The following is a 22380-nucleotide window of genomic DNA, read 5'->3' as shown; positions in this document are numbered from 1 at the left end:
TCAGAGCCCGAGGCGAGAACATACGGCAGCGCCTCTGTACATATGAGCTGTCAATTTAAAGTTGACTTCTCTGGACTATTTCTGCATAATACTTTACTATTTTATCATGACTGAAATCAGAAATTTTCAGCATTACTACACTGGAATCGTAAAAGTGTGTAATTACTGAATTCACTGCAACTCCATTTTTTCCTTCTCCCAGAACAGTGATGTCTTAGAGTAGTGGATTCATAATGTTGGGGACGCGAGTTCGATTCCGGCTGTGGCAATTCAGGAAATTTTTATAATCTACAAAACATACTTCTGATGTATACTAACATGAAAAATATTCAATTTCTCTGGGTCTAAGAGTTGAGACAACTTCCTTTACAGGTGATATACCAACAACACAAAATTATGTCATCCGTATCAACCTTCGTAACTGTCTGGCAAGTAACGTGTTTGCACAAGAATTGATGAACACGTCCTCACTGCTGTAGTATGGGCCAAAAATGAGTTCCAAGGAATTGTTCCTAGCTGTGCACAAATTGCAAATAGTGATCGAACTTACAATAGGGATCGCTAGTCACGAGAATGATCCTATTGATGTCACCTCACCTTTCTACTTAGAAGAAGAGCGAAACAAAATGCATTACTGTTATCAGCTAACAAATCTTTATATTCCATTTCTTGTTGTCACAAAATAATAATTGTATCTGTAAATCCATAAACGTAATAATATTATTGCGTTCATGTGTAAACCTAAGAAACATCTGACATACTCTATATCTTTTCTGTTCCTATGAATACCTTCAACTATGTTACTTTTTCTTTCCATTGCGGTAATAATAATAATAATAATAATAATAATAATAAAGGAATAACATAATTACAATACCAATTTCATAAACAGTATCTTCCAATTCAGAAAAATTACTAATTACCACGACGGGGTTTGAACCCAAGTAGCTGCAATGAGAGTTTCCTGCTTTCACATTTTTTTTTTTTTTTTTTTTTTTTTTCAAGAAATCGCCCCAACCGGAGTTGTTCGCCACTGGCACCTCATGTGCTTTCGACATATTCCAAACACTACAGAACACGAACACAGAAATACCGAGGACAATTAAAATTCCGACCTTGCTCTTCAGAGGAATTGGAACCCCTAGTGGATTGCGCCTCATGATCAGAAGCCGAACTCCCGGGATCACTGGGCTAGTGCCACCGGTTCAACTTGCCAAAAACTCCTCATATGAATATAAGAAAATAAACTAGTAATTATGGAACATAAACATAGAACTGTCTATTTCTATACGTATTGATACAATTCAAAGAATGTGAAAATAATTCTTGTCGTCTTCTCTTCTTTGGAAATTAGAAGTTATGGTAAAGACGAAATGTAATGTAAACCGGGACCATACCTGCAACCGATGACCCGCCGTAACTTAGATTATTTTCTGAAGGGGGCATTAATAAGCTTATTTGGGCCCTCTAGAAAAAGTTGATTTTCTAATTATTGCGCCCCCTCTCTCCAACTTTCTCTTAATCTTTATGGGTTCCCGGAGCTTGAGAGCCCTCCCGCACGGCAGGGTCTGCGGTTCCGTTAGTTACTCCCTGGGCCCATTCCATACATGACAAAATTATTAAGTGAACAATATTGATAAATCTCAAAGTCATACGAATAAATATTACTCAAATGGGTCCACGATTCATTTTTGTTCTATTTACCTTTTGTGTGCTGTTTTGTTTATGTAATTTAGCGACCCTATTTGATGCTTCATTTCTAATTGCATGTTCGTATCGTATATGGAATAAAAAAAAAAATGTCTCAAAATTGGCCCTCTCGAACGGCGGGGAGCTTCTCTGAGAGGCAGTTGCTCCCCCATAAGTTACGGCTCAACTTGAAGAACATTTCGTAATATTTTCCTCCTTGAGCAACGTCTATATAACTTGTTTTTGAGTTAAACAAGGAAATCTCGAATAAGTCCATTAAGCCCTCACACAAGTTGCTTATATTTTCTTATTTGTATTTTTATTTATATTTTGTTTATATTCGTTTGTTTTTGTTATATGTAAGTATCTTGCTTATATTTTTCCATGAAACGGCTGGGTGGAAGCTTAAATGGTGCGGTAGGTGGGTGGTTAGCGCATTGAACTTATATTTTGTGGACCCGGGTTCGAATCCCGGCCAGGCTGAAACTTTTTCAAATGTTTCTGTTTCAATTTCAATGCATACTCAGTGTGACACGCAAGATCTTCTCTCCTCCAGAGAGAAAAAGATGTTGGAATGAGAAGAATTGGAGAAGGTCTCTCAATGGAAGCAATCATTTACAAAGTTATTTCCAAAAGTTGTTCTAGATTTGATATTTTCAGCTACTTTCAAGCATTTCCTTATAAATGCATGGTTAGTATTTATATTTCTGTAAACATACAGTATATAAAGAAATAATACATTACATACACAGCAATATTGAGATTAACATAAGATGTTCATTGGATATCACGCTCTGAACCAGAGAGATTGATCTCAGAATGGAGAAATGTTTCGTGCGTCATCTACTCACAATTTTACTTCCATACAGACTTGACTCAGTGCTACCAGCTGCGGTCAGTGCCGAGGAAATTTGCGTGTATGTTGGGTTGCATCTGTCTAGGGGTTCTCTCAACTGCAAAAGACCTGGACCCCAAGTAATGGAATAAGAGCACTTAGGGGGAAGATAATTTTGTGGCTGGGTGTACATAAGGACAAAATGCAATTTAGTAATAATCAACGAAACAAAAATGAAGATGAACTGAATAAAATGTGAAAATTTCATACTTCTGTGCTGTTTGAAACAAAATGTTTGCTCAGAAGTTCGTAACAAATTCAACAATCGAAATATGGGAAATATAAACTGGTTCCGAAGAGGGCCGTCTGACAAAAGAAGCTTCTAGTTCCTTTCAGGCCATCAGATTTTTCTGTATAATTATGTATGTGTAAATACTGTCTTATTTTCTGAAAAGTCTAAAACTTATTGTTTTTCTGTATTGCAGCAAGTGAAAATGCTATCACATAAATTTCGTATGGGTGTGTTTCGGTGTGTGAAGAAACCATTGCAGTTTATATGGAGATCGCTGTATGGGGACGGATGCAGGAGAAAGAAGTTGTTTGGTCAATCAATACCTTTTCACCATTCTGCCTCTTTTCGACATACCAGTAGTTTTTCTAGCTTACATAAAGAAGGTAAGACAGAGCATAAATAACTTAATGAAACAATAAGATACATGTCAGTAATTGTAATGAATGGTCAACACTTTAAAAAAATCCTGAAGCTAACATTTACTCTGAACAATTCAGTGATAAATTATCGCCATCTTCAGTGTATACTTAACGAAAGTCTATGTTTCTTGAAGTAGTGCCTTTTAGATTAATGATAAGATGATGCTCTTGGGTATTCTAAACTTATGATACCCATTTTACTGTTTGAGATAGTACTGGAAGTAAAGAGCCCTGACAAATTGTAAATCTATGCACAAAACACTCAAATCATTCTACACCATTTCCATCCAACATGGCATATTATGAAATCAATTTACACCGCTTGTGAAACATTAAGAAAGATGATAATGTGTCGTTCTTAAGAAATCTATAAATTTTACCTAATATGATACGACAGTATTTTTTACTTTCTATTTTAAGTCGCAGAAATATTATTCAATGTCCAACCGCTGACAGCTCTTTGTAAGAGCGCTAACCTCTGGTGCGTGAAATCCCGGGTTTGTTTCTAGCTCGTGCCAGATAGACTTTGGACAAATCATGTGCTTGTTTTTTTTTTCTTCTCGAGGTTCTTCCATTTCCTTCCATCGCCTTCATTCCACCATTATCATTCACCTCATCGTTACTATCTCTCTTAACTTCGTAGCATAAACGTCGGACGGTACACTAATCAGGGTTGGCAAAAACAATGGCTTTTATTGAAAAAACCAAAAAACCCGGTTTTTATGGTTTAAACCAGTTCTTTTTTTTTTCTTTTTTTTAAAAAATAGTTTGCTCTATGTATTTATATCATATATGGACAGAAATAAGTTTGTTTCGCCTTGGTGTTATTATGCAACAACCGGGTTATGCTGGAAGAGGTCACATAAGCTTAAAGCGAAATCCAAACCGCTTCTTGGTTTACATTCGAGAGAAATTCTCCATTTGAATTCGAAACCGTGACTAATTGGCCATAAATGCGATGCGTGCGCCCACTCACTCACGAAGGACTCCTGATAAAAAAAACGTTGTAGTGATCTTTACATACTTGTTAATATAATTGTCAAGGTTTTTTTTTTTTTTTTGGTTTAAACCAGTTTTTTTTTTAAACAGTTGGTTTAAACCAGCCAACCTTGACATTATAGTAATAGTAGTAATAATAATAATGGTTTAACTAACAGCACTTCACATAATTAAAAACCAGTAGTCATATTTTCTCTTGATCTATAGTATTCTAGATAGAGATAAGTAATTACAAGGGAAAAAGAGCAAATTTACCACTGAACTATCGGAACAATAAATCACATTATTCTGCTTGGTGCCATAGGCGGTGCCACAATAATTGCAGTGGGTGCAGCTGCACGCACATTAACTTCGATTTTCAGATTTCTTACAATAATCCTTTCTATTTTGTATATTTCTTGTTTCCTAGTTTTGGATATATTTGAGTGAGTTCGTAAGTCTCTCATAAGTTTCCTGCTATCATACCCTTTTTTTTTAAAGTAAAACTTAGGGATTGTTTTTGAGATCTTAAGGCTCAATAGTGCAAAGCATTCTAGCAAAAATGTTAGGATGTGTTATCCGATCCTAGCCTGCACCCTCATTACCAAAATCCTGGCGCCGCCTATGTTTGCTGGGTAGATATTCTTAACTTAATTACCACAAACCGTGTCAGTTTTGTGCATTTTTCAGTTATTACTCGAACTTGAACTCAACAGATGATCCCCCGAGAAATGTCTTATATAGGGTGTTGACATTGCATGTTGGCACCTGACAAATATATAATTGTCACTTAGAGTACAGTTGTCAGTATGATTTAAAGAAGAGAGAATGATCAAAGTAAAAAGAAACTGAACTGATATACTGAGTAATAAATGAATCAAGCCAGTAGAGAGCGAAGATCGAAAAACAAGCAGGTATGATCTTGTGGTGTAGTCAGTTAGGTCACATATCTGTATAGAAATGTTTAATTTAGCAGCGTGGGTTCGAATCTTGCCTATGAAAACTATGTTATTGTTTGCAGATCTGTGTTTTATCGACAAAAGTGCGTGTAGGGTCAATTCATTTGACGTCACGCAATTTCAGATTAAAAGATTGCTTACAGAATTTGTAACTTTTAATTCTTGTACTCTAAGTTATACTATATTTTAAGAGTTGAAGACAAACATTCATTTATCTTTTAGATGCTCAGTTTTCTTTTGAGCGGCCATTTATCTCTCTCTCTCTCTCTCTCTCTCTCTCTCTCTATATATATATATATATATATATATATATATATATATATGCATATCTATATCTATCTATTTCTTTATCTCACTCTCTCTCTTTCTATATATATATATATATATATATATATATATATACACTTAAGCCTATGTTCCACTTTACGGTACAAAAGTTTGTGGCAGACACTGTAACAGTTAGTTCTGAAGATACTGGTTTCAGATTTATATATATCTGAAATATATATATATATATATATATATATATATATATATATATAAACGTTAAAAATTTAACTGTGCAACATTGTGCACATTTAAGCCAACTACGCTACAAATACCTTCAAACGTTTTTGAAACTTTGAAAACTGCAAATTGCCATGTTTGAAATTTTTTTTTAAATCCTTTTTTTCTAGGTATAGATTTCGTGATATACTTCCTCCTAAAAATGTTTAATACCTGCGAGTCTCTTCCTATTGTTTGTAATGGTCTTGAAACATTGCAATGTTTCGAAAATGGGATATGTTCAACTTGAAATATTTCAAAAGGCACATATTTGCAAAATCTCACATTTTCACAAAACAGATTTGCGTAGTAACAAGTGGTTGAGATTTGATTACTGACACTTAACTAGTTTTGAATTACTGTTTGTTTTTGATATGATGAAATCACAAGTTAAGTGATGTCCTGTGTAAGTATGATAAAAACTGTGTTGAAAATCGAAATAATACATTAGTAACACTATCATTATATATACATTACTAAGTATTGTGCCTTTTGGTAGTTCCTGAGAATGATGAGTTTTCATTGTATGTTTGGGCCTGGAAATGTTTCTCAATCTTCACTTTCTTCTTTTAGCTCCCAATATTTTCTTCTGTTATCTTTCTTCAAATATTTTCTTCTTATATTTTCTTCAAATCATCGATCAGTTATGTTCTTCATATTCCTCGATTTCTTTCCATGGCGGTATGAAGAAGATAATTTCTTCGTAAGATGTGCCCAATCCAATTGGCATTTCTGTGAAGATTGCTAGTTATAAGCGTCCTCTTCTCTCCTATCTGTTTTAAAACATATTTGTTATTCTCTTTGCTCGTTTTATCGTCGTCACCTTTCTCCAACACCACATTTCGAAGCTGCTCAAATATTTCTTCTCTAACTTCCGTAATTTCCAGGTACCAAAGCCATACAGTCAAATACTATAAATAGCACCTGACCAACATTTTCCTTAGTCCAATATGATGCGTGCTAGTTGAGAGTGATCTTTTCCTGTTAAAAACTTCTTTGGCTATTGCAATTTTTGACCAAACTCTTTGGTGCAGAAACCGTCTTTCGTCAAATACTTCCCAAATACTTGAAATTATCGATCTCTTCAAGTTCTCTTTGTTCTACTGCGACCCGTAAGGGCACGTTTCCACGGGATATTCTCATGGCTTTATATTTTTCAGTGTTGATTTCCATTCCATTTAGTTTCCCAGTGTCAACTATTTTGTCATTCATCTCCTGTACTCCTTCGGTTCTAACTATATTAACCATATATATGCATATCTGATCCTGTTAATGATCTGGCCTACAATCTTGAAAACTCCAATTTCCATTAATGCTTTCTTCATTAAACATTCACTGTAAATGTTGAGTAATTGGGGTGACGTACTACATCCCTACCTGACTCCTCTTCAATCTCTACACCATTAGTTTCGCCTTCATTCAAGCACAAGTTCACTCGTTGTCCTATTTATAGGTTGCGACTGAGTCGTCGGTCTCTCCAGTTGACCCCGATATCTTTAAGTATTTTCAGAAGTCTGGTTCAATTGACCCAGTCTAAAATTTTTTGCCAGTCAATGAAGCGCAAACACAACTCTTCCTTTACGTCAAGAACTCGTTCTGATATAATTCTCATCAACCCGATAGCATCTTTGGTGCCTTTTCCTTTCCGGAATCCAAGTTGATCTTCCTCTAACATCTCATCTATCTTACTTTCCTGCCACCTGTTAAGTATACGTGCAATAATATTTCCAGAGTGGGAAATAAGGCTAATGATTCCGTGATCCAGGTTAAACATAGCTGATTTTCCAGAAATCGCAATACTTGAAGACTCATAACAAAAAGAGGACGAGACTCTTAGGTATCAAACTGTTCGTTAGGAAAAAATATATCATAAAACCTATATCTAAAAAAAAAAGCAATGATGAGTCTATTTTTTTCTTTAAACTTTTAATTTCAAAAATGACAATTCGCGTTCAAATTTTAACTTCTAACATTTTTTAAAGGCGTTTGTAGTATAGCAGGCCTGAGTGTGCACTGGACATAAAACGTGCATTCAATTATTTTTCAAATGTTTTTGTTTGAAATCAATATCTGCACAAATAACGTAGCTACAGCGTTTACCGTAAACCTTTGTAAAGCGTAAAATAAGCTTATGGGCCTATACAAATTGGCCACTCAAAAGGAAACTGAGCTTCTACAAAATGATTGAATGCTTGTTTCCAACTCTCTAAATATAGTACAACTTTATTATTATTATTATTATTATTATTATTATTATTATTATTATTATTATTATTATTATTATTATTATTATTATTATTTAATTAAAAATTTTGTCAGCAACCATCATTGGTTGATCGGATATGACTTTATCGCGTACGAAAGTAAGAAAAGTATAAAATATATCATAATTAATGTAGTGTATTAGGACATATAAACCTAAACAAAACTACAACTACTCCTTTTCTTCCAAAAGTACTGAAAGCAATATAGAAAGAGAATTCTCTTGAAAACTAGTGCTCCAGTATTTAGCTCAGCGGAAATTAATATGTAAGAAAATGCTTTGCTACTGCATTATTTTCTGAATACAATCACACTAGATATGTATTTTTATCTTGCACCTGTTATATAACGGCTCAATTTGTAATATTCCTCGGCGACTACAGGTGAATAATTCAAATATCCGTTTCGAGGGGCTCTTACGTACTTACTCGCTCTCCCTTAAATCCCTTTTTGTGTATTTAAAGTTCCAGAATCCCAGTTAGCATAACATCTCTGCTTGCGACTGAAAATTTAATTTTATTGAGATTGTGACTTGTAAGTCGAGTTGCTTTCCGTATGTTACGTATAATAATTACTCAACACAGACAGAGCACATTATTTACATTCAGGCTTAATTATTTGATTATGATATTTGTGATTTATTTATTTAGTGTTAGATAGGATACAATAATCATGTTAATATTAAAATATTAGACTGATTGACCTAATATTACCAAATTGAATATGAATTATATCTATATAATATCAGAGAATTATGTATACTATTCTCATTCTTAACATTTTGGATATCTTTCAATATTTTACTTATTAATTTTAGCATTTTATTAATATTCATGACCTAACATTTTTTCTAGGAACGATCATATTAGATACTTTTGAATCTGAAATACAGTTGACATCTGCTAGTTGGTCTCGTCCGCTAATCTTCAATTATTTATGGCTCCGTGATCATTGTAGGTAAGTTTATTCTTTTCTTCTAAAGTGATGAAGAAAAAAAAGAAGAAGAAAAGAAAAAAATTCACCTGTTCTGTGCGGTGAAGTATTCGATTACATTAAAGCTTTGTAGCCCAGCCCATTGTCACAATGTGAATTTGATAAGAAAAATAGAATGGACTATGTTTGGACTAGTACAGTGTAATTTTTGTATTAAAAAATACGTAGCACCAGTGTTTTTTTTTTAAATTTTATTTTAACAAAATGCTCTGTTGATTGTTGGTTGCTTTGTAGTTTAGCGTCTCATGCAGCATCGAGGCTATTTGAGATGTGGACTACAGCTTAATGTAGAAACCGAACAACACGTGCTTCCAGCAGGAATTGATCCTGGGTCTTCCGCACCAAAGTAACGTTTTGAATGATATCTATATGGTTTTTAAAAACTGGTGTATAGGATCTAACAAAAGTCCCTTACCATAATCCAACTTTGTTATGAATGCAGATACAACAAAATGTAAGGAGACGAAGTTACTGGAAATTGTAGGTTTTCAATGTAAAGTATCTGTTTTTTATCGAACCAGCAGTTTTGGTTCTACACTGGTAGTTGCCCTAATGGTAATAGAAAGAGCAACGTTGCCAGTCATAGTGTTACGATAAAAGCATTAGTTCATGCAATAATTGAACGGAAAACAAAACGAAGATCGAATTTTCAATCACCTTGGATATGTGCAGACATTGTGTTATAATTTTAAGTAATCAATTTATCCAGTGGCGGCCTCTGAGGCAGTGACGCCGTGACATGTCACTCCCTTGAGAGGTAGAAGATTCAGAATATTAAAAGAAAGCGAGTTAAATATCATAACTGCTTCTGAATTTCTTCCTTTTTCTGACCGCTGCCGTATCTGTTTAGCCGCAAGACCTAGCGCGAAAGACCTGACGGTGGCAACTCTGCTTCGGTGACTGTCACCAGACCCTTGCTTCTGAATGCTGCTTGGAATGATGGTATCACCATATACGCGCCCTATCAGCTGTGTACGGGAAAGGCTTTCCATTGCTTCTAGTTTGTGACAACGAAAGCTTGTCACGCAGAATCCGAAAGCAGCCGATATTTCACGATCTCATATACACTGCTTGGGGGTTGCCGCGGGTTTCTCACACCAGGTGGAATTTTCAGTCTCGTGGAGTAAATACAGTTTACGAGTATCGGAAAGATCTAATTAATATGTTGGCAATAAAAAAAAATGTGAAGATATAACATTACAGAGCACCTTAACTCAAGCTTCCGCGTACAAGCTATTATTAAATGAAGAAAATTTCGTATTTTGGTTCACTTTTTTCCACAAGATTATGCCACACGTAGAAATTATTTTCATCCAACAACAGAAGAAATGTAGCTACTGATCCTGTCAAGATTCGGGAACATCTGCATACGGTAATTTTGAACTTGGTATGCAGTCAGTCAGAGAACAAATTGACAACATTATTCAGGAAGTAGAAACCGAATTAGAAACTGCAAGAGACGAACCATGTGCAAAAAGACGGCGAAGTAAGGCGTTCTATAACGACAAAAAAAAAAAAAAAAAAGCATTAGAAGTTTGTGATGCAATCCTAGCGGAGATCAAATCTAGATTTCACTTCACTGAGCACCTTGTAGCTACGAGATTATTTGCTGTAGAAGAATTTGACAATTACAAAAAGGAGTTCCCCGATAATTATCTCAGTGAGATGGTTAAAAAATATCCCTTCTTGGAGGAAAAGAAATTTAAAAGCGAACTTCAAGTGTGCTATTCGAGACCCGAACTGAGAACGGTGTCTGGCGCGGTGTCATTCTTAATGTTCATTATAGACGATGAATTGTGCGACACGTTTCAAGAAACAGAAGTTATTGATAACTATGCCAATGTCAACAGCAGAAGCAGAGAGATGTTTCTCGATATTAAGCAGAATAAAAACTTTCCTAAGAAATACCATGAAAGAGGAAAGATTAACTGCGTTAGGCGTGTTGTCATGTGAAAAGACATTCATTAATGAGATAGATAATTTTAACAAAAAAGTTATCGACGTCTTTTACAGCAAGAAAAATCGTCGCATGAGTTTCAGTATCGTGCATCTTAACTAGTCAACCAAACGTGTTCAGTTGAAAGTTCGAAGAGAATAAACAGTGCAAGCGAAGTGTTTCTTTTTAAACAGTGCACTCGTGTTTTATTCAATATCAGTGTGTATGCGTTTTTTTATCAACAAGATAAGTAATAAACTTAGTTAAATAAGAACATCTCAAGATTTATTCCGCAAATTTGATTTCTGAATTCAATTCAATATATAACTGACTGGCATGAAGAAGAATAGAACTTCAGTGAAAGGAGCAAGAGAACCAGTACCTACCTGATTGCTGATAATGTATAATCGATTATAATTAAATTGAAATTTTCTTCTTCTTCTTCTTCTTCTTCTTCTTATTATTATTATTATTATTATTATTATTATTATTAATAATAATAATAATAATATAGTTCTGTCACTACGTAATAAATTGTCACCAGCCACCACTGAATTTATCTAATAGAATTAATATAATTCCGAAAAGAAGTATGAAGTGAAGACTCAACTATAGTCAAAAATGAGAATAAACTTACATATTGCGAGAATATTCTGCTCATGTATTAATTACAGTAGTTATTTGCTTCCCCCTCAATGTTAGTTCTATTGCATGCAAATATCAACTTGAACGCCTAAGATATGAATTCTATTTGTAGTTAATGAGTATATACATGCGTTTTAGATTTTAAAATATTGGTTACATTCCTGGTCTAGACAAAAGTTTTGATACATATGTAAATGATACGTACAAGTAAATGTGAGGATGGTTATGTTCCATACAGAAATTTATTGGATGTGGTCCCGTGTATAAGTAACAGGTATATCGAGATAGCCATACAACTCCATAAACGCGTTGGTCAGTCGTTAATGGCAGCACACATTACTTCCAGAAGAAATGCAACTACTGCTCACACAAGGTTACATTTCAGGGATATAATATAGAATGTCGCTTTCAGCGAACGTTGGACTTCAATTTAGACCATAACTCATAGTCCAAGGGCTGGAAAAGAGAAGCACAAGATTTCGTTGGTTTGATCGCAGGCCATGTGAGTATGTGGTGAACAACATTGTATGCGTAGGTTTCCTCATGGCTCTCCCGTTTCCTTCCACATTCTCATTCCACCAGTTATTTCCTAATCTTTTACTTTCATTAATCATCCATCTTCTTTAGCCTAAAGGACAACCGGAGGCGAAAAACTTAAAGATTTAATTTCATTTTATAGTCTAAGGCGTTAAGGTCCGGGCTGCCAGCGGGCTATTCGTCCATCGTGACAAAGTCGGAAAAATATTGAGGCCACATCTGGGTCGATTTTGCCGTATGAGCCTTAGCTCAATCCTGTTGGAAGACCCAGCGGGTATTGACAAAGAGGGTGTGACTAAATACATTTAACTACAAGTATCAGAACGTCAGACTAGTAGTTCGCAACACGCGTTTTCAGTCCAGTCTTGCAGAAGTGGAGCTTTGTTACTCCATGATATGTAACCTCTCCCGCATTACCAATGCGGGATGTTGCACTTTGGGAGCGATCACAACGCTTCCTTGTACAATGTTGCATACACTCTGTACTTGTGAAAAAGAAAGGAAAAAAAAAAACATAAACAGGATGTTGTGTGAATCGCTGGAGAAACTGTTCGCCCGTACCTGTGGAGTTAGGAAATACCCTTTCTTGCATATTTTGACCTTAACCCCTTAGATCCTCACGCAGTGTCCGGGACATTCTCTGTAAATGCAGTTTCATTTATTTCACCATGGCACTTTGCTTCCGCGTCGGATTTCGTTGCATTCTGTTGCGCACATTTTTGACGGCCTGTGAAGCTCGTATATAGTACGTGGACAATCCGTGGCAGTGAACTCCTGCTGGTTTCTCTCTATGCTCTGGTACTTAAACACACAGGTAATCCTGATTGGCTGCAGAAATTTTGAATATTTCACTTGTAATCTTGGCTGCCTTATGTAAGCCCACAATCGAGATTCTCCTCGTATTATCATTGTATCCTGCTCCATCTGAAACAAACAACAGGCAAAATAATGTGATCTCACATTATTCTATACGCCTTCGTTGGCGATCTAGTGAACTTCCGGGTTTGATTTATGGTAAGCGAGCCTTGAAATTTGAATATATGACGGTGATTCGGATTCCACCGTAAACTGTAGGTCACATCTCGTGTAGCCGCTATGTTGAAAAGGGATGCTAAGCTTCAGCCAACCAACTAATCTGTACTACCTTCATCTAATGCGCTCCTTTTGGCAGCTTTTGCCAAGCTACTTACAATGCCGTGAAGTTTGTATCAATACTTTTGTTGAGACTTGTTATATGATGAAAACTAACATTACATTGTACTCTTTGAAGGTGTGAGAAATGTTACAATCACATGACCAACCAAAGAGAGTTCGATTTACTTTCTATACCACTGGACATCAAACCGAAGCAATGTATACTTGGGGCAGAAAACTTGCGCATCTTCTGTAAGTATCGAAAGGCAAAGTATATTTAAAGCTAATACATACAATCCGTACAATTTTTTTCATCTCGGATTTTCGGTAGTATTATTTCTTGATCTTTTTAGACGCTTTGATACATCTTTTCTTGATCTTAAGCGTTGTATGTGTATAGATTTTACTATTATTATTATTTTACTTTTTATTTATTCATTTTTATGTGTGTGATTCAATAAGTCAGAATTTTCTATCTCTTCTTCTGTGCTTTGTTGCAAAAGAATAGCAAGTTCGTTGTTATCCATTAGTACCTATTAAATTTAACACATTTTTTCACTATTATTAATATCTATATATCAGTAATTCTCATATGCATAATGTAAATTCTTCATAGAACTTTTTTAGAAAAGCTGAAATGATCCAAACACCGGATGTTCCAAAATTATTATTTCTAGCTTTGATAGCTAGAAATAGATAGATAGCTAAGTCAAAAATGAAATAGATAGAAAGGTGTGGTTTGCGGCTTAATGTTCACACACCTGAAGTTGTCTTCTATACCAGCACTGCCAAGGAATCTGTCTTCTCTGATTTCTTTTGGCTTTGTTTTTGTTTTTGCAGGTGAGCCATTGACGAAAATGACCAACCGCCAGGAGATGACACAGTGTGTGGAATGGTGGATAGAGACCAAATTTGCCATCCAGGTCTAACAAAACTTCCGCACGCCCTCTTCTCCATCACGTCCGATCATTCAGTAGTGGTACACGAAGTTCAAGAAAACCGGAAGTGTTATGAAGAGAATGAGTTTTGGACTTCCGAGCACGAGTGAAGCAGGTGTGAAACAGGCAACAGGCATTTCTCCGGAGTCCAACCAAATCAGTCAATCGTCTCGACAGTTGCAGCTACTAACGACTATGGTACACATGGTGCTGCACAAGCGACTGAAGCTGCATGCCTACAAGTTGCAGCTTCATGCACTTCAGCCTGATGACAAGCCAAAGCACAGAGCATTTGTAATTAAGATTTTGAATCGCATCAACGAGGATCCAGACTTTCTGACAAAGGTGGTGGTCTCAGACGAAGCGTGCTATCATGAGTCCGCAATGATAAACCGACACAATGGACGGATATGGGGCTCAGAGAACCCGCACGTAAGCCGAAAAATTGTGCACTACATTTCAAAGGAAAACGTGTGTTTTGGTCTGCTACATGTCCGTGTGATGGGACCGTTTTTCTTTAAATAGACCTCAATCAGTGCGACTGTGTATCAGACATGTTGAAACAATTTACATTTCCACAGGTCGAATACAAGCAACCTGACATCTTGCCGCAACAGCATGGTGCCCCTCCTCACTGGACTCGATCTCTGTGGACAACACATTTTCAGATCGCTGTATTGGTCGAGGAGGACCTGTTGCGTGGCCCCTGAGGTCTCCGAACATCACCCCATTAGATTTTTTCCGTGGGGATTTTGTGAAGAATGTCATGTTCAAGACCCCACTGCAGAAACTGCGAGCTCATATCGGCATCACTTGAACACGTTACGAAGAACATGCTAGGCCGGACGTGTGAGGAACTGGAATATCGCTTAAATATCCTACGTGGCACAGATGGCACACACACATTAAACTAGGTTAAACGACTATGATATACCGCAAACCCACCTTTCTATCTCTCCCCATTTCTGACTTACACGCGATCAAAGTTGGAAAGATCATTTTGGAACACCCTGTACTTCCAATTTTTTTTATCACATTTTAGAATTTTATATTTTTGCTATATAAAGATCAATTTATCCAACATCATATTATTATTATTATTATTATTATTATTATTATTATTATTATTATTATTATTATTATTATTATTATTATTATTATTATTTGTAGGGAATGATAATCATGAATCGTGGTTTCCTCTGTTGTGGTTACAGAAAAACTATTTTGATAACTTTCTGGAAGACAGAATGAACAAAGTAATCTCTACATGGGATGGCAATGAAGTGCATAACTTGGATATAGCTCATGTGGATAAAAATGAATACTTAACTTCAGAATCAGGACTGTCTATACTTGTGAAATCTTTAGTTACATTTGGAGTAGGCTTTGTAGAGAACGTAAGTATCGTTAAAATTATATGGGGTTTGCATATAATGGATGTCACTATCTGTTCTGGTACTTAGTACCGGTGTGTATAAACAAATTATTTTTTATCTCTTATGTAACGTTTAAGTTCGTTTCGGTTCATTTCTTTATATTAAATGCACAGAATCCTTTTAGTTATTTTTTTCTATATTATTTCAAATCAAGTTTTCAGTCTATTTCTTACTTTACGTTTTATGTATCTCTCGTTCTCTTCATAACACATTTACTTTTTCGTGTTGCTGTGTAACTAATACCCGTAAAAATATATCATATAATGAAACAAAATTGTTAGTTTTTAAGCAAGCTACATCATTATGAATTTATCATGCGTTCATTGTCAAGGCATTGCTGTGGTGACTATGGAACTTCTCATTGGGCGATAATGGATCATGCATTCCTTTCCACTATTAGTACTCTCTGTTTCTGGGTGATTGCGAACTATTTCGTGCCTGGTCTTCGATAGACGCGCTTCGCACAGGCTATTCGTCAACCCTGAGAAGGAACAACGAACCATATAACAAACTGGTATTTAAATAAAGCCAAGGGAATTAAAATCAAACAGTTAATCATTCCTACTGTTTGGAGAAAGAGCCGTTCAACGCTTCATCATACCAGCATCCATAGTAAGTTGTATGTCTTACACTCATTGGTACTCAGTGGAGTATAATCCTTATCAATTTTCATCAATCTCTTCTTTTTGACACATGAATGCAGATAAAGAGATCAGATTATCAACTTCGCAAGTATTTTGGTTCAACTCAAGTCATTCAAGAAGAATAATGCACATTCCAAAAAGTAATTACAGTCAATAGAGATTTCGTTTCATAAACTAAAAAAGGAAAAAGTAATTTCAATACACTTGAGCGTAATTATGTGTAGTAGGTCGACTCGGGCAACTAATCACAATCATTTGTTAATTTTATCTGTCTTGTTTATAGGGTCGCGGTAGATCAGTGGCAGAGCGTTCATCTCTGGTGCGTGGGATTCTCGGTTCGATCCTAGCTCGCGCCAAATGGTCTATGTGGTGTGCAAACATCATGTACGTGGGTTTTCTGGAGGGTCCCCCGTTTCCTCCCACATTCTTTTACTATTTCATTCATTCTCATCATCACCGTCTCCTGGTAGCCTACACGACATAACCTTGAAATGTAAAACTGAAAGATGATATCTTGTTTATTTCCTTACGTAGTTAATATTTCGTAACCAATTGTACATGCTTCCCGCGGCCAACCCATAACAATCCCCAAATAAACTTCGCAAAAGATCATTACACAAATTCTTCCTGACTTGTATCAATGTCCTTGTCAAGAGCTGCGGAACCTACCGAACACAATTTTTTGTATTTCCCATTCGTTGGAGTATCGTTAATACAGATCCTTTTATCAAGCCTGTGTGCTCCATAACCTGTCTTGTGGTGATGCATGAATCTTTTTGGATGAGTTCCTCAGTGGCTGATGCGTTTTCATCAGCTGTAAAGATTGACGGTCTACCTGACCATGTCTGGCCTTGAATGCTGCAATCACCACGCCGAAACCTCTAAAGCCATCGGTACACATTACTTAGATTTATGTTGTTCTCACAGACATGCTACAGCTTACTGTGAATCGTTGTTGCTGAATTATTCCTGGATTTGTAGAGGAATTCGATTACTGCACGTTGGCATAATACAGTGTCGCCTCGATCATCCATGTTGGCTTACTTCAACAACAGAAAGTAAACTTTACGTTAGGTTAGGATTTAGATTTCTAGGATTTTGACTCCTCCCCTCCATGTATTGGACCGTCATCGTCAGGGAGGGAATGGAGCTGAGAGCGCAGCTTTATTTTTTCACACATTCATCAACCTTCATCCGCATCTTCTCGCATGCCCCTCAGCTGGCAATACCGCTGTCGGACTCGTGGGAATCTTGGGGAGTGGATAGTGCGTAGACATTCATCATTTACTGAACGTCTCTTGCAGTGTGATATCGTGTTGGGACCTCCTGAACGCCACTGAGGAGGAGATTAAATCGAAGCTCGCTGACCACCATGTTGTAGAAGTAGCTCGCCTAAAAGTAAGAAGTCAAGTGAAGTCGTCACTCCTCAGTCACTCATTCTTACTTTCAGCCAACACTTTGGGCACACCAGCACGTTGTGTAATATGAGTGCTGCTCTTTGTGCGAATCGGGGCAAGAGTAGCCATGGTGCGGAACCCTGTACAGTGACCAATCCCTTTTGTGTCAACTGCAAGGGCGAACATTCTGCTTAGTCTCGAGACTGTCCAGCCTTTCAACGTGAGAAACTTATCCAAGAGTTAATGGTTGTTGGGAAAATCTCTCTGCTGCCGATGCTAAGCGTCTTTTAAAAGAAAGCATACCTTCCTTGCTTTCTGTGCCTTTTGCTAATATTGAAGCTACTTCTTGCAAATCTGTAGAAACCCAGACGTCCGACGGTTTCATCCAAACAGATCTTGTTCCCAACAAAAGTTCATAACTTCAGACCCCAGTCGCATCGACTAGCGAACCTCCCAAAACCATACGTGTTTCTGTTTGTGCTGGTCTTTTGCGAATTTCAGCTCTTCGCCTGTCACCTTATATCGCTGCTCTAAAACAACCAGCATATACGCTGGCTCAATGATACAGTTGTTTCCCCGAAAAGAACAGACTCTATTCCTGTCCGGAAACCATCTGGAGTTCTTTGACATCTGACATGGTGGAAGACAAACTGATCAATACTGAGTGGACGGTACTTGGCCCACGTGGAAAGGTTCGCCTTACATGTCAACCTCCAAAGTCTTGATTGTTGGAGTTCTAATTCCTGTCACCGTCTGTTATTCTGCACTTTTATTGTTTTTTAACTCCTTGTTGTATATTTTTGTATTGTTACTGTTAGTATTATTTATTGTCATTATTACTAACCTTCCTATTGTTATTGTTACGAATATTACTATTTCTTGTTATTATTACTAATCTTACTATTTATTGTTATTATTATTAATAACTGTTTTATATATATATATATATATTTCATTGTTATGTATTTGTTCTTCTAATATATTATCTCTTCTTTTACGTTTTGATCTTTCTTGCAGCGGATTTTTCTTCTATTTTGATCTTTTCGTTTCCAACGTTGACTTTTATTTACTGCAGTTGAGTTGATTGTGACGGGGATAAATGGCGTCGATGCTGACGTCCCCATTAAAGCTCATTCAGTCAATCTGGGCTTTTGCGCTCTGTGGCCATGTTAGCCCGTCACGAATGAGGAATGATGTCCCTCGACAATCACACTATCCGGGAATAGAAGAAGAAAGAAATGGGGAAGAAAGGAAGCGGCTGGAACCATTGTTAGGTACCATCCCTGCATTTACCTGGTGTGAATGAGGAGAAAACCACTCAGGATGGCTGATCTTTTACATTTTTTCGACCGAGTGGTCCTACCGGGAATCGAACCTGGAACCGCGCGTACCAAAGACGAGGCCGTTAGCGACTACGATCAGGGTTTGCCCAAGTGGGCCCAGCCCGAAAAAACCTGCCGGGATTTTTTCGGTTTGGACCCACCTGAAAAAAAAATAACTTTAAAACCCAGCTTGGTTTTTGAGCTTTTTGATAGTATATTATTGGTACAACTAAGGTAATCACATTGAAAGTGATTTTTATCAGATTTTGGACTTCCGTTGGGCGAATTAGAAGCTTTCATGTTAGAGTATACAACAACATTCAATGTTAGACCTATGTAAAGTTCTGAATGCATTGAATGAATAAAAAAGCTTACCTTAGCTTGAGATAATTATAGAACAAATTAATGTATGGATTGTGTTTATAGCCTATTTGAAGTATAGTAAAATATGCAATTTTATATTTTAGAAAATACTTTCCGTGAATAGTGTGCTCGGCGACGCCGTGGGACGTTATCACTCATATATTTGACGAGCTTAAGGCCATAGGTGCCTGTGCCACTAGTAAATATATAAATACATTAGTATTATTTCATACATTTGATGCTAACACAAGTATTCTTCAGTAAAATTTGGCTTTCCAACAACAACAGTTTAGTTCCGTCATTAGTTGCTACTCTTCAAATAAGCATTCTGTAGAATCAACACCAGCAATAGCGTACAAATTCTTGTCAAATTTAACAAGCTTAATACACGGAGTTCCGAAGACAATGTAACACTACTATTTCAAGTGCTGAATTTAAACTTCCGTACTAGTGGAAGTGTCGATGTACAGTAAAGAAAGTTACATTTTCGGGGAAAACCCGTCATGAAAGAAGTGCTTGGGAAATTCCCGCAATTGAACGCACAAAGCATCGGAAGTGAATACTTCAACAATAAAACTATTTTAAGCTGGAAGATATTTAATTTCATTTAAGACATTTTGAAACATTTACTTTATAAAATAGGAATGATCTCTTTGTTAATTGTTTTAAATTCATTTTCCGGAAAGAACCGTCTTGCTAGTGCTAGGGAAATTCTAGTAATTGAATGCACAAAGTATTGAAAGTGAACTTCAATAATAAAACCATTTATTTTATGCTGGAAAATATTTGCCACATAAGATATTTTGTAACATTTATTTTATAATACATGAATTATATATTTGTTTTAAATTAATATAGTTGGTATTCATACTGTATTTGGCGAACGTTAGTGAGGCTCCTGAAATGATTTGATCTAGATTTGTTCGTTTGTCTGCCTGTACCACACGCATATTACAGGGTACAACTTTCGGTATTTTAAGTTTAAATTTTCAAGGTACAAGCACAAGGCACACTAAATTTCCTGTATAGATTTTGACGGCATACCAACGTATAATTTCAAAATGGCGGCTTTTTTTTTTTTTTTTTTTTTTTTTCAAAATAGCTGGTATCCACGTTACAAAACACAATTTTCGGTCTTTTAAATACAAATTTTCAGAGTAGAAGCACGAGACACTCTGACTTAGCTGTATATGTATTTTGGCGGCAATCAAACGTAAAATTTGAAAATGGCGGCCATTTTTCAACTAGCGTGTACCTAAGCTACAGGGTGCAATTTTCGGACTTTTAAGTTGAAATATTGAGGGTAGAAGCAAGAGACATATTAAATTTGCTGTATAGATTTTCTCGGCTATCCAATTTCAAAATGGCGACCATTTTTTCAAAACAGTAGTGAACAAAAGTTGTTGCAAGTTGCGACAATGACAGTCTTGAAATATAAATCACATTTTAACACTTTTACCCCAAAAACATTGAAATGTTTTGAAAAAAACCAATTAAACCCGAAAAAACCTATAAAACCCGAAAATACCCGAAAAACCCATATGGGCCCAGGTGGGTTGTTTTTTTTTTTTTCAAAAATACCCAGGTTTTTTCAAACCCTGACTACGATACGCAGGAAAATAAAAATTAAGCATAGGTTAGGTCGTAAAGGATCAATACTTCTATCTAGAAAATTTCATTTCTCTAGTGTTTACCATTACCAGGCCAGAACGGATTATGCAGTACTTTTTGGCCGGCCTTGGTGTTATTTTTGCAGAATAACTATTTTCATCTTATGGAATATTCTCATATATGTGCTCTGTATACAGCAGAGATCAATAGAAAATAGCTGTGTTTATTAAACGTGTACCTGAGATCTTGCTGATCAAAATCATGCGTAATACGCCGTATAACTTTTACTAAGACTGTAATTTTCATTGAGTATTCGAATCCGGTAGTTTATTAATCAGAGTCACTAAACCGTACCAGTTGACATTTAAAGTAGTTAAAAGGTTTCCCAGATTATTTGATACTCAGTCTCCGCTTGTCGTAATAAAGGTAAGTTTATCATTTTGTTCGGATGTAGGTTCCTATTTCTGTGGAAGCAACACAAGAAGTTGTTGAGCGTATGGCTCATATCCATCGAACATTCTTCGGAGACATGTGGGAATTCAGTAGTAAAATGGACCACAGCGACACTGCGTACACAAAGCAATACCTTGGAGTGCATACAGATCATACATATCTAACAGAAGCAGCTGGGTGAGCCTACGTCTGTTAGCATATTGCTCGTTCATGGTGTTGCACGTATAATTGGGCTCCCTGAATTTTTTTTTTCCTTCAGGGAAATATCTTTAGTGGTAATCTCTCTAGTAGTACTTTTAGTGGATATCTCTTGCAAGTTTTTTTTCCTCCTAAGAAAAGGGTTATAAATTCAATTATGCTCACTGGTAAGTTGATATCTATATGTGTGGGATTTTTGTGTGAACTAACAGCATTGTTCAGATTTAAGCTAAACCATAATTATGTTTTGACGCATTAAAAATTATTTAACATATATCGGTTGGTCTGGAACTCATGCACATCTGAGTGAGGTGTGATGCTACATATAGAAACAAGACCAGAACATGATATAAACCTTTAACCTCCGGGGAGACCTTGTTTCGGCGGTATGGCCCGATACATATATGACTATGTCGCAACACCACATGGCAGATTAGAAAATATGTATCTAACAGAGGAAATTTAATTACAGTTTGACATGAAGGAGGAAGAATATATGTATTTGATAGCGAGGCGATTTCTATTCAAATCCTACGAATTCCATTTATTTATGACGCAGAACATTACGACTCCAAGGGAATCTTTTTGCTCCACATCAGTGCTCAGCTCATTGTGCACAGAACCCAGTCACACGTACCGCTGCTTTGGGCTATCAAATTTTGCCTTACCCACCGTATTTTCCAGACATGGCATCCAGTGATTTTTTCCTCTTCCCGCGGACGAAGAAACTATTGCATGGCAGGCATTTCTGGTATGAGAACGAGGTGATTTTCAAGGTGGAATGTTTCGTGAA

At 36.3% G+C, this 22380-nt stretch overlaps 1 protein-coding gene across 2 annotated transcripts in view; it reads left to right on the top strand.

The window, feature by feature from the left end:
- Tmlh (Trimethyllysine hydroxylase) overlaps positions 1-22380 on the top strand; it is a 74071-nt gene that overhangs the window by 26342 nt on the left and 25349 nt on the right. For both annotated transcript variants that reach the window (XM_081751667.1, XM_081751666.1), the window contains exons 2-6: positions 3010-3199; positions 8835-8937; positions 13362-13477; positions 15334-15560; positions 21391-21566. In XM_081751667.1, coding sequence (XP_081607793.1) covers positions 3019-3199; positions 8835-8937; positions 13362-13477; positions 15334-15560; positions 21391-21566 — 803 coding nt within the window. In that variant the 5' untranslated portion in view covers positions 3010-3018. The remainder of the gene's footprint in view (positions 1-3009; positions 3200-8834; positions 8938-13361; positions 13478-15333; positions 15561-21390; positions 21567-22380) is intronic.

The sequence above is a fragment of the Thermobia domestica genome, chromosome 3 (genome assembly GCF_964235325.1).
Source record: "Thermobia domestica chromosome 3, izTheDome1.hap1.1, whole genome shotgun sequence".
NCBI classification, from domain to species: Eukaryota; Metazoa; Arthropoda; class Insecta; order Zygentoma; family Lepismatidae; genus Thermobia; species Thermobia domestica.
This window is presented reverse-complemented; position numbering and strand designations above follow the sequence as displayed.